General features: G+C 33.5%; 1 protein-coding gene across 3 annotated transcripts in view; it reads left to right on the plus strand.

Moving 5' to 3' along the window:
• Positions 1-17,926, plus strand: part of CSMD3 (CUB and Sushi multiple domains 3) — a 1,202,189-nt gene that overhangs the window by 874,460 nt on the left and 309,803 nt on the right. For all 3 annotated transcript variants that reach the window (XM_045896021.3, XM_045896023.3, XM_045896024.3), the window contains 2 exons: positions 1,320-1,489; positions 11,961-12,117. In XM_045896021.3, the coding sequence (XP_045751977.1) occupies positions 1,320-1,489; positions 11,961-12,117 (327 nt within the window). The remainder of the gene's footprint in view (positions 1-1,319; positions 1,490-11,960; positions 12,118-17,926) is intronic.

Consider the following 17,926-nt stretch of genomic DNA (forward strand, 5'->3'; position numbering starts at 1 on the left):
AACTTAAATCAATATTGGGAGTTTTTTTTTTTTTTTTTTTTTTACTTTTACTTTAAAAGGAACTTGGAGGAGCTCCGTTGTGTGGCAGTTCTTCATGTGACTGGTTGATTGTTAGCAACACATCGTTGGTTTTTATTATTATTTCACTCTATGTTGTTATGATACTGAATGCTTCATTTTGATCATTTTCATTTTCTCATTAGGCTTTCTTCTTTTGCCTTATTTTTGTTAATGTTTAAGCATTAAACATTGTATTTAAAAGTTAAAGCAATTCATTATATTTTACTTTGTTATATATTTCCTATGATTATTCTCATGAATTATTATTTTAAAAATCTTTTTTCTGGAACATAATGACTTGCTTTATTTTTTTGATAAGTTAAGCCTTTGAAAAATATAACTCTCCCTGGCCTATGGCATGGTAAAATGAAGCAAGTTATTAGATCTGATAGAAAACTGAGTTCATTGAATTTCTGAGACAAAAGTATTATGTTTGGGGACTTATAAGGATTTGTTTGATTTTGTAATATTGCTACAAGCTTTTTAAAGTAATAAATTAAAATTAAATTTGAAAAAAATTGAGAAATTCCCAATTTAAGTAGTTAGACATGTCCTCAAATTTTACAAAGTTAATCCAGGAGAGTTAGCAGTACCATTTACTGATTATAAGAATGCCTTAATTTATTTTATTTTTTTAAATGGGAAAGGTGATCCATTTTTCAAAAGTGCCCAGTTTGTTACAATTATTGGTTAATGGATTTTACCCGCTATATCAGTTTTCAAAGGCAATGTAGTATTTATTTCTCTTTTTGTTCCTGAAGTTTTTGGGTCAGAGGAATGTTGACTCTTGGGAGGAAAAGGAGTCAAATTCAAAAAAAGGTAAAAATAAAAAGATCAAATAAGAATCATTCTAAAAATTGATCACTCTACCTTTTTTTAATATATTTTAAAAGAAATAAATTGTATATTTAAAGGTAATCAATTAACCAGAAATCTACAAACTTAGAATACGTCCTGAAAATCTTTTGCTCTCATCCTTTTCCATGCTATCCTTTTATCCCGGGGGGCAGGGGGGAAATACTAAAACTATTGTATATTTCTACTTGTGTACAAATGTCCTGTCCATGGACTGTTGTTCCTTCTTCCCATATATTATTTGAGAGGGAATGAATCATTTACAACACACAACCATTTTGTACATCATTTTCCTGTTAGGCTCTAATTAAAATGAAATGCATTAACACTTCCATACATTACATTACTTGAAAATGATAATGCTTTCTATTAAACTGTGCTTCAATATTCTGTTTTACCTGCAGCTGAATGTGGTGCATCTGCAACAAATAATGAAGGAATTTTGCTTTCGCCAAATTATCCACTCAACTATGAAAACCACCATGAATGCATTTATAGTATTCAGGTTCAAGCAGGAAAGGGAATCAATATTTCAGCCAGAACATTTCATTTAGCACAAGGAGATGTTCTTAAGGTAGGTGAACTAAAAAATACTTGTATTTTGATCATTTTTAGTCATTAAGTATATATTACTACATATATATGCATATATGTGTGTGTATAATCAACCATAAGCTGATTCTGCCATTCATAGATTTCAATTATACATTATTTCCCATTTTCCTATTATCACTTTCATTGAGATAAATGTCTTGTTGCCAATGTTTATTTATAATACAGATATGTTTATTTTATGATACATAAATTTTAATGTTTTAAAACACCAAAATAAGAATTTTCATGCCAAGTATCTAATATTCAATAAATCATATATATAAAGCATAATTAACACAGGAATGGTCATTTCTTTAAGAAATATACTGACTATTTATTTTAGTTTTGATATCTGTTAAGCTACTTGGTTATCTCTGTTGATACATGGATTTTTTTGGCACTTATGACTACCAAAAATTTATATTTTATAAATACATAAAACTAATGACTTCGTATCTATAAATTATTTAAGAAAATATATATTGTTAATAATAAACATTTAGTGGGGTGCCTGGGTGGCATAGTTGGTTAAGCATCCGACTCTTGGTTTCAACTCAGATGGTGACCTCAGGGTCCTAAGATCCAGGCCCACATCTGGCATCACGCTCAGCATGTGGTCTGCTTGAGATTCTTTTTCCCTCTCCGTCTGCCCCTCCTGCTCATGCTCTCTCACTCTAAAATAAATAAATAAATAAACAAATAAATTAATAAATCTTTTAAAATATTAATAATTATAAATATTTAGTGTAAAATTTATCAATTTATTCTAAATAGTTGAAATAAGCAAAGGTCCTACTTTCTTAAAAGATACAATTTTAGGCAAACAAATATTTCCATACTTGCTGATTCATATTTTGCAAAGTAAGTGTTTTAGTAAATATAATTTATATGAAAAGTAGAATAAAAATAAACACTTCTGTAAAAATCAGATTTAAATACTTTTAAAATAATTGCATAAATTTTCCTAATTGTCAAGATTTCCTTACCTGGTAAGAAGTTCAACATAATTCTGTTTTCAGAAATCTTAAAAAAAAAAAAAAAAACTGTGACATCTCAGGTTGGCAGGGGTAGGGGAACCTTGTTTAGCAGTGATGTTAAGAGTGTTGGTTATTTTCGGGCGCCTGGGTGGCTCAGTTGGTTAAGCGACTGCCTTCAGCTCAGGTCATGATCCTGGAGTCCTGGAATCGAGTCCCACATCGGGCTCCCTGCTCAGCAGGGAGTCTGCTTCTCCCTCTGACCCTCCCCCCTCTCCTGCTCTCTCTCTCTCATTCTCTCTCTCAAATAAATAAATAAATAAATCTTTAAAAAAAAAGAGTGTTGGTTATTTTCTTCTCTTAAAATTATATAATTTTGATGATAATTGATGATTCTCTAACACAGACAGTACTGTAGGCTTGTAAGATTTGTATAGATATGGGAAATTTCCCTAGATGTATACAATTTTACTATTAATTTAGGGCCATTCCTGTTTTTTGCACCTTTCCTCAATAGGCAACAGAAATTCACTTTATAATCTTTTCAACCTCCAGTTCATTGTTTAGATTTTCTTGTTAAGTTTTATTTGCTGAATTAGAGTCAGCATTGAGATTAATGGGATGCCTAAACCTAGAAATGAGGCAGTGCTTATTTTTAACTCAGACTAAGTATGGGGGAAAATAAATCAAGACATAGATCAGAAGTATAAGCCTAGCCACTAACCTGTATCGCACAAGCTACAATAATAAGCATATGGTTATAAGTTAACAGTTAAGAAGTGCTTCCCCAGGCCTACCACTATTCTTCCTAAAATATTTCTTTACTCTCTGTGATGCTTGAAAAGTATCCATTACTTTTCCAAACTGAATGATGTCTATTAATTGGAAAATTCATTTGGGATAACAGGTGATGCCTTTATAAAGAATAGCCCTAATGTGTTCCTCAGAGTGATTTCTGTCTAATCTGCTGCCTCCTTGGAGTAAGGTAATGTGCACTTGTTACCTGTGTTACCTGAGAATGGTTGAAACCTCAGCAAAAAGTGGCATTGTGAGTGCATGTCACATTCAAGGTTCTTTAAATAATGATTTTTAAATAAATAAGGATTTTTATTTCATGAAAATGTATATCCCCAGCAAAGATTTTTGTAACTTTCCTAGAATAAAGGTATGTTTCCCCAAGTTGAAAAGATTATATACTAAATAGTACAAGAGAAACACCCCTTACTGATAATCTTGCTTTGGGTTTATTCTGAATTATTTCAAAATAACTTCAGCAAACCACTGTAGAGAGACAGTTGGGGATGGGCTTTAACCTCCAACTTCATCGTCTACATGGTCTGTCCACCAGTTTAAGATGTAAATGCTTATATGTTGTCTTATTCCTCCCATTAATCCCATGGACAACTTGTTCAAAAATACCTTTTGCCACAGGCACAGTTAGGCACAAAGCAGATGGATGTGCCCTCCAAAGGACAGATGACTAATGTTCAAAGACTAAGGAGCCCAGAGTCCTCTCATGATGCAGGGTGATTTCCCTCACTGCACACTAGTCCATGAGAGCCCATCCCCATCCCAGCATTTTCCAACATTACACCTAGTGCAGTCAGCTCTTTCTCCATTCAGACTAGGAAATCAGAAGAAATTAGTAAAACTGGGGCATCTGGGTGGCTCAGTCAGTTAAGCGGCTGCCTTCCGCTCTGGTCATGATCCCAGAACCCTGGAATCAAGCTGCATAGGGCTCCCTGCTCAGCGGGGAGCCTGCTTCTCTCTCTCCCTCTGCTACTCCTTCTGCTTCTACTCTCTTGCTCATGCTCACTCTCTCAAATAAATAAATAAAAACTCTAAAAAAAAAAAAAGAAATTAGTAAAACAAATAGCTCATTATAGAACCCTCTGCCCCTTGACTGAGAGAAAAACATTGCTTTTCTTTATATGGTAGGATTGGCTATGTTCTTGGGAATAACATTCTCTTGTAATCTCTATATGAGTGTAAGGTTTAGACAAGGCTTTTTTTTTTTCTGGCTGCATTTACTATATAATATCACTGTATTGGATTCTGACTAAAACAACAACAATAAAAGCATGTGTGTGTATCAACTTTATCTATAGGTAGAAATGGCGTGCACACACACACACACATACACTTTCCTCTCTAAGAGCATGCCATCCAGACTGATGTCATCCACTTAGTCATCCATCCACTCTTTTCCTTCGCTCCACTTTCCATAAATTACTTTACTTACATACAACCATACTAATAAAGTTTCTATCAAATGTAGCTGATCATATGACTCCTCTAGGGAGTTTATTCCTGGCACCACTCCCAGATTGTTCTGATTCAGTAGATCTGAGGAAAACTGTTTGAGTTGATCTGTGCCTGGAATTTTGGATTTTTATAAAGCTCTCTGGATTATCTGAAAAACACCAGGTTTGGGAGTTATGAATATATTCTTCCTTGGTTCTGTTCCTTTCAATGGCCAAGAATATTGAATTTCTCAAACCCTCAATCAAAATATATAATTTAGTTATTTCAATTAAATAATTATTTCAATTAATATTTATAAGAGGTGTTTATTATATGTATACTTAAACAATCACCCGTGAGTAATTGCCATTTTCAGCCTGATAAGACAAAAGCTGAATAGCAATCAGAAATACTATCTCTGTTTTGTTGTTGTAATGTCTGTTTTTATTTTCAGAAAAAGACTGAGCACTACGTTTAGATAAGGGACTGTAGCAGGGACAAAATTCAAGGCAATCTTTTTACCACACTCAGTATTGTGTAGTTTAAAGACTTATGTCTAATGGAAAATGTAGACAGAATGGGTGATTATGGAGAGGAGTCAGTAAAATAACTTAATATTGGTTTTGAGAGTCTGAAAGAAGGGGTTAAGAGAATTGTCATATTTATGAGAAACTAGGTAGTTGAAGGACTTGATTAATAACTCTAATAAAATTCTCTTGGCAGTATGAAAAGAAAGTTATTAAAATGTTGTTGTTTTTCAAGATGTATTATTTTCAAGCTTATTTCCTAACCCATGTGCTAGTCTTTGGGAATACTACTTGTGAGAACCTATTGCTAAATTTTCCGTAACTTCGTGAACTAGTTGTTAAACATAGCCATTATTAAAAATTAAATTAAATTAGATTACAATTATAATACAATTAAGTTATATTAAAAACAAACAAATACAACTTTTCATTTCCTAATTATTTTACTACTTTTATTATTATGTGTGTTTTTTAGGTGAGCTGTGTATATTATATCTCTATGGTAGAAATACTATGCAGGGTGTCCATCCTTTCCCAACTCTGCATACAGAGATATCACATTGATAGCTTGATATTGGCAACACTAGGAGTAGTTACACTGTAGAAAATGACAAACACTACAGACCTTGACTTGATCTATTGCTTTGCTCATCATCTATACTTAAGTTTAAGAATGGGTTTTGTCTGTAGCCATTCTGTTGTGAGTAACACCAAAATATTGAGAATACATATTTTCTAGAATTAAAAACTATTATTCAGTTTAGCTAAGAAGTTTCTCCTGTCATTTGTAAATATGACTTTCTGATACAACATTGTTTTTACATTGCTTTACTTAATCTTGTTAACATAAAAAAATCAAGCAATATTCAGTTAGGAATCATTTTGTTTGCAATTATAAGTTGCAGATACAAAAATTTGGCAAAAAAAAAAAAAGACTGAAAGTATTCTGTAAAAATCTATGGAATTTGCAGCAATTAATATATATATATTTTAATTTTTTTGCTGTTTGTAACTTGCATGCTACACATCCCTTCATTCAGGGGTTCCCAAACAGTCTATGGGCCAAATTGGTCTTGACACCCATCTCTATAAATAAAATTTTACTGGGAGAAAACCATGTTCATTCATTTACATATTATCTGTCCCTGTTTTTGTGCTACAATGGAAGTATTGAGTGGTTATGACAGAGATATGATCCCCCAAAGAGTCTAAAATATCTTCTAATTCTTTTTTAGAAAAAGTTTGTCTACCTTTCTTTATATTAATAAAAGTTATTTTTTTTTTAAGTATGTATGGTTATATATATATATATATATATATATTCACCAATTCTATTTGTCTGAGAGCTGGTTGTTAAACATTTTCTAGCACACCAGAGATCTCATATGTCCACCATATGTATCTACCAACTTTGCTTGTTCACTGGTAATCCTTTGCTATCTCTTCCTCCAAAAGCACTCTCTAAATATTTATTTGTCGAGAGTGCTGTATTAGACCTCATAAAACCCTTCATTCTTTCCCATACTAAGTATAACAGAAGTGAAATGATTTGTGACAGGCCATACAGCTTTAAAGGTAGAATTGGGACTTCAACTCTGTTATATAATCACAAAGTTAAACCTCCTGAAAAGCTCACTCTTCATTGTGTCCCAAACTCCTTTACTAAAATATATTAGCTCTTATAATTGAATACACATTATATGGCTATTTTAAAGACATAAATATTTTATTTTGAACAAAAGTTCTCTGCTCTGTTTCATTTTATTTTGGAGAGAGCATAAGGTTTAGAACATTGTCCTTTTTTATCAATCATTGTAAAAATTATTCTTTTTTATTTTTTATTCAAACTTTGACATCTCACTCACCTTATTAGAAAAACTTTATTGGGGCACCTGGGTGGCTCAGCCATTAAGCGTCTGCCTTTGGCTCAGGTCATGATCCCAGGGTCCTGGGATCGAGCCCCACATCGGGCTCCCTGCTTGGTGGGAAGCCTGCTTCTCCCTCTCCCACTCCCACAACTTGTGTTCCCTCTCTCGCTGTGTCTCTGTCAAATAAATAAAATCTTAAAAAAAAACCAAACTTTATTTAAATTTCCAAATCAACCTATAAAACAAGCAGCCAAAATGAAAATTCTAATATTCATGAGTGGGAATAATTTGCAGCTTTGTGTGATTATACATATGTACATGTGTGATTTCTCTTTTTTGATTTTATTTTCTATGTACTTTCTGCTCTTGGGTTCAGATAACATCTGACTTGCTAATTCATTAGAGGAATGACTGAGATTATGCCTTCTAATCATGCATTTATTATAAACAAAAAACACAGTTTTGAGTGTTAATAAGCAGTTCATCATGATAGGGTTTGACCTTCCAAATCTAGGAGGGTCTGTACACCAAAACTAATTTCAGGCCCTGATCCATTATAAAAGGTTTGATAACTGAAACATGGCAACACTGAGTTCTAGTCTGTTCTATTATGAGACTACCAGGTTAATGGCAACCATTTGACAACTTAGAGCCTCATCAAGGAGCTTAACTAACGTTACAAAAGCCCTCAATGCCTTTCATGATATTAATTCTTAAATCAACTTGAAATTCTAAAATTTGACATTAAAGAGAGTCTTCATTATCTGAATTAGGTGCTAAGTAACTGAGAATATTTCTTTTTTTTTAAAGATTTTTTTTCTTTTTATTTATTTATTTGAGGGAGAGAATGAGACAGAGCATGAGAGGGGGGAGGGTCAGAGGGAGAAGCAGACTCCCTGCTGAGCAGAGAGCCCGATGCGGGACTCGATCCCGGGACTCCAGGATCATGACCCGAGCCGAAGGCAGTCGCTTAACCAACTGAGCCACCCAGGCGTCCCGTAACTGAGAATATTTCAATGGGAAACACCAGAATCCTCTCCCTTCCAGCACAAAAAATATATTATACAGTTATCTTATTCTTTTTTAGATTTATAAATTTTTGAAAAACAAATAGGTGTTAAGACATATGCTGAAAATAATAATAATGAGCTAAAAAAAAAAGGAAAAAGGAAAAAGAAAATAGGCCCAAATAAATAAAAGCATACTTAATAATCCTGACTTTAATCAGAACAGAAATATGAAAAGTAATGATCTCAAATAAAAGTTTTATGGGTAAGACCCAATATAATCACTCTGTACTGTAAATTTACTTTTTTTAAAAAGATTTTATTCATCTATTTGAGAGAGAGAGATAGTATGAGGAGAGGGGTGGAGGGAGAAGGAGAGCGGGGAGCCTGATGCTGGACTTGATCCCAGGACCCCAAGATCATGACCTGAGCCAAAGGGAGACTGAGGCACCCAGGTACCGCTGAAAATTTACTTTTAAATGAAATGTACATTTTGTTCGTTTTATTTTTTTAATTTATATACGTGCATCCATGTCCACTTCCAAAGTAATTTGCCTTTGGCTACACTGCTTTGTCATTTCTTATTACCTTTATGCTTCCATACGTGTTTGAATACATTTGAAGGATTTTATTTACAAGTTAAATAGCATTGGCTTGATCATTACTGTAAAACTCTTCTCTCTTTAAAGCCTTGCTAATTAACACCTGCTTTTCATCTTGATTTAATAACTCTATACATGCTTCCAAAATTTCATAGTTGAATTATCACACTTCATTTTACTTTTATGATTATAGTGGTGTTTCTGTGTTATTTGTTTTCTACCTCTTGACTTTACATTGTTAAATAAACTGTAGTTAATAAATTTTGGTGCTGAATTAGATCCTTCCTGCTGGGTTTAAGATGTATATATATTTTTTAGTATTAGCCCTTTTCATTCTTTTTCTTTCAATCATTATTTTAAAATGATGTATTAAAGACAGTTTCTTTTGGAAAAGAAAAAAGTATGCTTCTCACTTAAAAAGTAGAAAGACACAATGTAAATGTCTTTCTGGGGACAGATGATATTTTTTAAATTCCCTTCATTTTAAGAATGATGTCTTGATTTTTTAAATTTTATTCCCAGCACCTAATACTGTGCATAGAACTAAATACGAGTTGAATTATTTTGTTACTTTTTTAACATTGTTACATAAAAAATGATTTTCATGTGTAAAGTGAAGGTTTCTCCTATGATTCAACTTTTTTTTGTTTTATCACCACTGAAAATTTAAGAAAAACATTAGGAGAGACTTTTTAAAAAATTAAAAACAGAATTCAAGAACCAATTTCTGTTTACTCATTGACATCAATTAGTTGTTTAATTTATGTTGCCCCTTTATTTGGCTATTTTTGAGAAATGAAGTTCCTACAGTGTATCCATGCATAAAAGCAGAACTAGTTGAACCCAAGAAACAATTATTTATATTTAACATAAGAATGAAGTTACATGCTGGTGAAAAGAAGGGAAATAAAAGGAAAATATTCTTTGGGGTTACCTAGACAATATTAACCACAAATAAGATCCACTGAATTTGCTGGTTAAATGGTTTGTTTGTGAATTTATAGCTCTAAACTTAGAACTTATGACCTATATTATATAGATAGTCATAAAATAAATGTATTCAAAAGCAGTTTCTGAGAATATTGAACATTTGAAACTCACAGACACAAAAGGGTTTTCCAGCAAGCGTGTTGCCTTGTCTCTGAATTATCACTGGTGACTACTATTCTTAAGAAATCAAAAGTTTACTCTTATGTAATCAAAAAACAAAATTCCTGAGCTAACAAACCTCAACATTTGGTTAAGCTTTGTTGAAGATAAATAACTTCTTGCTGATAACTAAAACAGAAACTTACTTGTCCGGTAAGTTCCACCAGGGTGTTCAAGGTACTCCTATATAATTTTAGGAAATTTGTCCATGCAGCCCTCTATCTAGTGCTTTAAACAGTCAACCCACTTTTTTTTATTGTTGTTTTTTTGTTTATAATTGACAGAAAAACCTTTCAAAAGAAGGGAGAGAACAGTAAAATGTTTTATTTTAGGAATTCCATGACCATGTTGGCTTGAGTTCAGCTCTCAACCTTCTCCCTCTATTTCTACCTTCCTCTCTAATTTATTGCTAATACAATAAATAAGCTGGTGGAGCCTGGAGGTGCCTATGAAGCTGTAGATTCCCTCAATGACCCTGCTCGGCAGGAAGCCTGCTTCTTCCCCTCTCACTCCCCCTGCTTGTGTTCCCTCTCTCGCTGTGTCTCTGTCAAATAAATAAATAAAAATCTTAAAAAAAAAAAACCTGATAAAGATTTGAAAAAAAGAAAAAATATAAAAACTACACAAGAATTTTCATTTATAAATTATAGAAAACATTCTACATAGATTACAAAATTAAACCCAAAAATTTAGCCCAAGAAAATTCTATCATGCAGATTAGCATTATAATAATGAAAATTTCCATTGCATACCATCTAACTGCTTTCTTTTACATGACATGAACATGAACATGATGAATACCACTTTGGGGGAACACTAGTATTACGGCAAGGTCACTGGTTTAGGAGTTCAGCAACATAATCTTTACACTAATACCAGGTTAGAAGTAAAGCAGTTTCAGAAAGGAGATAAATAACTTTGAGCAGCATTTCTCAACTTTTTCCATTCATTATCATTCATCTAATGAGCCCCCAACCCCATGAAACTAAATATTATAGAATAAAATTGGTCAGATAGAGTGATCTTTGTAGCCTACTAATCATTGTAATACATAAGACTTCATCACAAGCAAGAACCAATTTTCACTGCCTTGGGGGAGTGGGGCATAAGTGCTCCATTGAAAATTCATGCCTAAAGGCAAAAGAATGGTAACATGCAATGTTGGTAAGCCTTCCACTTAATTTCTATATACTTTTTTGGAAATAATATGGCTATATCTGAACATTTTAGCTCAAAAATCCCATATATTGGAAACTTCCTTATGAAAATACAAGTACCAAAAAAATGTGAGGTATATGTAAAAGGTGTTTATTTCAGTATTGCTCTTAGGAACAAAAAACTTGAATTTATTAATATGGGAATGATAGTTGTGGTAGTGTCACTGTGTGAAATATTGCACAGCTCTCAAAAGGCAGAATCTGTATCTACTGACCTGGAGAGATGTCTATAATGAACTGATAAAAGAAAAGCAAATTAGGATATAATGAGAAGTTACAACTTCAGAAGAATGAGATTTACATGGGGATGTTTGAGACTCATCAGTTTTGTTTTGTATGTTTTTGTCTTGTTAAATTAGTTTCTAAAAGCATTTGGTACTCAGTATTTTTTACATGTCAAAAATGGATTAAGTTAAAGGAAATCGGTAAATTATAGAAATTGCAAAAGAAGCAAGTATATTTTATATTAATTATGTTATTAGAAAAACAGGTACTTGACCCTCTTGAGCAAGTTGCAGAAAAACAACCAATCAACCTTGGAAACCAGTCTTTCTGTAGATATCCTCAATTTGAAATGCCTGCCATAAAAAAAAAAAAAAGCATTATATTTATAATAAGACCAATAGTTATATAATATGAGTACTTAAGGCATACTGAGCTTGGAATTTTAAAATTATCCATGTGGATTCTAACTTTCTTAGCTTGATATATGTAGGAATTAATATATGTAATTGTCCTTGGGGAACATGAGTGATCTGATTTAGGAAGAATACAGTAATTTCCTCTTCTTCATAAATATAAACACATGATTGGAATTGGTTTTTATTGGCACGTTTACATTTTTAATTATAAATGTTTTGCAGATTTATGATGGAAAAGATAAAACGACTCATCTACTAGGTGCATTTACTGGAGCATCTATGAGAGGATTGACACTTAGCAGTACTTCAAATCAGCTCTGGCTAGAATTTAATTCTGATTCTGAAGGGACAGATGAAGGTTTTCAACTTGTCTATACCAGTAAGTATTTTGGAAGAAAAAAAATGGCCAAAGGCTGAGTATTTATTAAATAATTGCAATTTACCAGATGAAATAATACCCAACATTTGATCGTGAATTTGAAGTGTAAAACTACCTTCTATACATATAATTTTATTTGACCTTAACAACAATTCCATAAATTACAGGTATTCTAACTGTTGCAATTTCACATTAAAACAGCTAAGGTTCAGAATGGTTAAGTAATTTGTGGCTTATTTATTTACGTATTTTTAAAATAGCAGTATTCTCCCCATCCAATATTTTAAAAATATAATTTATTTTTTAAATAGATGAAAATTCAATGTTTGCAATGTGTGTAGTTATATTGGACAGTCATTAACGATAACTGGATGGTTTCAGATGAGTGTACATTAGAGTTAAGTTTTTATTTTGTTTTGCTTTTTGTTGAATTGATTTATTAAAAATAAATTCATACAGAACTATTGCATTATACTTCAGTTGGCTATTCTGACAATTAAACAAGTAGGAGTTCAAAGACTGAGAACCATGGGTTGATGGATTATATCAATTGTTAAATGAATTAACTGAATTTATTTTACCAGTGTCATAATATAGGAAACAGACTTATTATGTCTATCAATAAATTATATTCAAGTAATATATCTATTGAGTTTCTACTCTGTAAGACAGTACACTAAGAAAGATAGTACACTAAGAAAGTAAAGCTCATGTAAAACTGGCAGTGTGTTTAACAAATTAAGAATCAGATCAAATCAGTTCTTGGAAGTGCAGAATGGTCATTTAATTTAGGAAAATCAACTAAGCAACAACATTCAGAAATCTTTACTTTTAGCATATTTGAAAAAGATCTAATGACCCCTATAAATTTTCTCAAGAAGTCAGATGAATGGAAACTATTACAGAAACTGGAAAATTAAAATTATTACAGTATCAAAGATATGGGATCCTGAAGGGAATTTGAATCAAATTATTGTTTGTGAAAATATTCTTTCTTAATGATATGAGAAGTAGGAGACAAGAGAGTATATTATATTAAAATTGCATTATATTTAAAAATCTGATGCATATAAATAAGAGATTACTCTTGCTCCCTGTTTATTTCAAGGCTTTTTTCTACCTGTGCTAGAATTGTTACATCATTATCGTAACAAAACCTAAATTAACAAAATGAATGTTCAATTCATATTTTTAAATCCTGGGAACCGTTGTGTACAATGCAATTTTTTATGAAGTACTTCCAAAGACAAATGAAAATCCAAGCAAATTGTGTTTACAGATATTACTATGTATATCACGTAGTATGTTGTCCATACTACGTGATATACTAAAAGTAATAGTATTGACAATTATTGCTCAAATATAATTGGTGTGATCTGCTCAGAAGGGCACATTTTTTCAATCTGCTTTTCTCTGCCCCTTTCTCTGTTTTGCAGAGTTGCTGACATTTTTCAAGTCATGGCTCACTGTTTACATAATGATCTTTCTTTGCTCTGCATCATTTTGCATTTCTCCTCATCTAAAATGTTAATGGGTGTCATAGGAAAAAAACCTAGATTTCCTTTCTGGATATTTAAATTCTATGTAACGTGAAATTATTGGTGCAAAGATGTTAGACATTGTAGGACATACCTGCATTTAAAATTGTGTGGGGTGGTTAGGTGTCTAGAATGAGTCAAATCATTGATCTTATTGTCATTGGTATGAGCTCCTACATGTCAAAAGAGACATCTTAAAAAGCAAATATTTGAAATCACTCTTCTTTTCTTAATGACTCTAGTTGTTCATTATAGCATGTGTGTCATTATGAAGATGGAAAGCTGTAGAATGGGGAAGAGAATATAAAAGCAATTATTTTTTTTTTAAAGCGTAGATATACATCTATAAATATTTTTAAGTCTCAGAACTGAAACTAAAATGTTTCCGTCTCAGATCTGGAACTGAAATGTATAGCCTACTTCCAAGTTGTGATATCGGTGGATATCACCAGGTCAGTGAAGGGTCCTCTGATTTTCTGAATCAACAGCGGTGTTCTGAGCCCCTTTTGGGGAGGGTCCTGGAATTAGTAACACATCTGTCCTTAACTGTATTTGTTCCAAGGGGTTACTTCTGATTTTGACAATGGCAATCTTTCTCCATATCTGCACTATCTTAATAGCTAACCCCAGATTTCCTAGCTTTTATGGAAACTTATTCCCACCCTCCAAATACGTTTTTGTTTCCAACCATAGCACCCATGCCAGGCTGCTTTCTCTTACAGGTTAACAATTGTTATTGGTGTGCCCCCCAAACCGAAGCATCAACTGAGCCTTTGAACTTTAAGACTCATCTTTGATTTTTTCCCACTGATGCTTACTTACCCTGACTCCTTCAGTCAGAGCTAGCTTACTTTTTAACATTTCATTTGCAGAAGTTTCTGTTCTCAACTAATATAAGTTATCACACTGTACTGTCATTACACTTTTTTGCAAACATATTGTGCATACTTCTTCAGGGGGCCATTTCCTCTCTTCATGTCTTTAATCAGTTTTAGTTCAATTGCATCTCTTTAAATATTCTTAGTAAATTAACATGTGGTCTGAATACCGATTTTATAAAATGCCTTTGTGTTATAGAAGAAGATTCTACAAGGGCACATATTTTAAATATTCATAAACTTCTTAGAGGCAGTAATTAATTTCTTAACATAAAAGAATTTGCTAAGGTGCCCAAACATGGGGGAAAATGTAAAAGACCATGTTTTTGTATATGAATTCTTGTATCTGGTTATTTCTAAAGCTAATTCTACCCTGCCATTCTGTGTTGTGTCCCTCCTTACAATTATCCAAACTTAGTCTCTGAAACATCTGAGAGAACCCTTTGTGATGTAGAGGAGTTCCCAGGATTCCCATTAAGAGAATTAGAAACAAAAGAGAGAACAGTTGGCTCTAGGGCAGATCAAGTAAGAATTCATAAATGGGATGGTATTAAAGGTTGGGTTGGTGGGTCGCAAAAAGAAATGGTGGGGAGTATACCAGGTAAAGAGAATAGGATAAAGAAAGGCACAGAGACTACTAGAAAGATCCTGTCAAGCACATTCAAGGCAAATACAGCAAATAATCCAATTCGGATTAATCCCATTTACCTAGCTCCTCATAATTCTAGCGTTAACACAAACAGGCCTTTTATGAGCAACCTTATCTAATGACAGGTATCTTATCCAATGATAGTCACTCTCTGTCTTTCTGTTGTCCATTTTGTTGCCTTGTGTGGTTGCCTGGTTATTTTCAGTTTTAGGTAGAGAGAAGCACATTTGGCTGAGAAAAAAATGAGGAAATATTTTAGAACAGAACTTTTTAAGGCACATTTTATTTCAACTGTCTTATTGGCCCATTCATTATATAATCATTAAGAGTAGCAAATGGACCAGTGCAAACAGTAGTTGAGATGTTGCTTTTGGTTTCAAGTAATGGAAAACCTAACCATAACTTAAATAACCAGGATTTATTTTTCTCATATAAGACAAAAGATGAGAAACAGGTAGGTAGGTTCTTGATTCAACTGTCCAACCTAGGCAACAAGTGTCCTGCCCCTAGCTCTCTTCTGTGGCATCCCTAGAGTGTTCATTTTTTGTCCTAATGCTTGTGATATGGTCACAAGATGCTACTTTAACTCCAGGCATGTTCAAGGCAGGGAGAAAGAGGGAACAGGTGGTGGCAACCACAAATGCTCCTTTATCAGGAATGAAATTCTTCTGTCAGACATTCTCTTATCTCTATGTTCAAAACTGAGCCATGTGGTTATACCTGGATTTTCCAGCAAGACAAGCTGGGGAAATGAATTATTTGGCAGACTAAATAATTGACTTAGTATTAGACCACCATGTTAGACTGCCTCATACGATTCTTTTACTGCTGGGAACAAAATCAGGTTGTTTGTGAGGAAGGAGAGAAGAGATATTGAGAATACAACTTATGGTGTCTACTGCAATGTACAACTCTAACAGTTATTCCAAAAAAAAATAATAAATCCATAGATGTTGCATCAAATATATGCCTCTGCGATTAATGGTATTATGGTATTATGGAAGCCCAGGCTCTTGGGTGTTTAGAAAGGAAAAGCATTTGGTTTACCCATTATTAATAATTTTAGCTCTACTACACTAAGAAGACAGTGAGCTTCTTTCACTCTTCTTCATCAAAAAATAAATTATATACATACTTGTGAAAATGCTACACCACACTTGAAGGGACAAACTCTCCCATTCCTTTATTTTTCTAAAGCAAATTAAATCTCTTCAATCATTATCCATTAAGATAAACATAACAAAAACATAACATTAAGAATTGTCAAGAATAGGGGCGCCTGGGTGGCTCAGTCGTTAAGCGTCTGCCTTCGGCTCAGGTCATGATCCCAGGGTCCTGGGATCGAGCCCCGCATCGGGCTCCCTGTTCGGCGGGAAGCCTGCTTCTCCTTCTCCCTCTCCCACTCCCCCTGCTTGTGTTCCCTCTCTCGCTGTGTCTCTCTCTGTCAAATAAATCAATAAAATCTTAAAAAAAAAAAAGATTTAAGAATTGTCAAGAATAATCTTATTTAGCCTTTGTGGGGTTATCCTTCTCCCAGATAAGTTTGTCAGTCAGCTCTATCAAGTTTGACTAGAACAACTGAAACTTAGATAGCTACACTGGTTGAGTGTAAAATGGCATGATAAACTTGGTGAGACCTTGACTACCATTAGGGAATCAATCCCACTACTCAACCTCTCAGAATGGACTCCCTCTTAGATTCAGGCCCTTCTTCCATTCTTCTCAAATTAATGGCTATCATATGCTCTTGCCCTGGAGAAATCTGAAACTCATCCCAAATAAAGATATAGATGAAGCATATTTTTTAATACAAATTAGTCAAGAATTTCCCTGTGACCCCTAAAGGCATAGCTGCATTTCCTAGAGAGAATGGGGGAGTAAAGAGAGAGAAAACTACCATCTCCTTCTAAAGTTGGAAGAACAGATCAGAAATTAAGATATCATTATAGTATCCTTCTTAAAGTATCACTCTGTTCTGGATCACTCTGTAATAGAACTCAGCAAAACCTGATAGGATAACCTCACCAGACTTCTTCAGCCCTTCAATGCACATTTCAAGAAGGCAGTTGTAAATCCAGTGTCTTTCACTGAATCTCTCTCACTGAAGGCTAAGTTGTAGAAATGTCATTTCTATTTGGTCATATGTCTTATCTTCCCTTTTATTCCTGTACTGGAATTATATTTATTATGGAATCATAGTTTGTCTTTCCCCTCTGGAATGTTTTATGCCCTGGAGATAAAGAGAACAGTGAATATACAAAGTTCCTGCTCATATGGAGCTAATTTTTAGTGGAACAAGACAGAAAAGAAAGACAAGAACAAAGGATAAGAGACTGCTAACTGAGCAATAGGAAAGATAATATAGGAGATGGGGCTACTGTAGCTAGTTGGTTCAGGGACCCCATCTCAGAAGAGGTATTACTTGAGTTGATTTTGGAATTGTAAGAAAGGACAACCACAGACAGATCTGTGGGCAGAGGGTGCCAGGCAGATAGATCATTAAGTGCAAAGGCTCAAGAGAGACCTGAGCTTAAGTTGTGTGGGTAGAACTGAATGAGCAAAGAGAATGGGACAAAATGAAAACGTGGAAGCTAGGCAGGGGTGAGGTGGACTATAGTGAGGGGTTGAGTTTTACCTAATAGGTACAGAGAGACCTTTCAACACTAGCATATCTTTAAATATTAGAGTTAAAAATAACAGCTAGCATTTATCTACTCTCTACTAGGTATAAGGTATAACCCTAT

Source organism: Mirounga angustirostris, unplaced genomic scaffold, assembly GCF_029215605.1.
Source record: "Mirounga angustirostris isolate CCGP_5_RB_7025 unplaced genomic scaffold, mMirAng1.0.hap1 SCAF_4, whole genome shotgun sequence".
NCBI lineage: Eukaryota > Metazoa > Chordata > Mammalia > Carnivora > Phocidae > Mirounga > Mirounga angustirostris.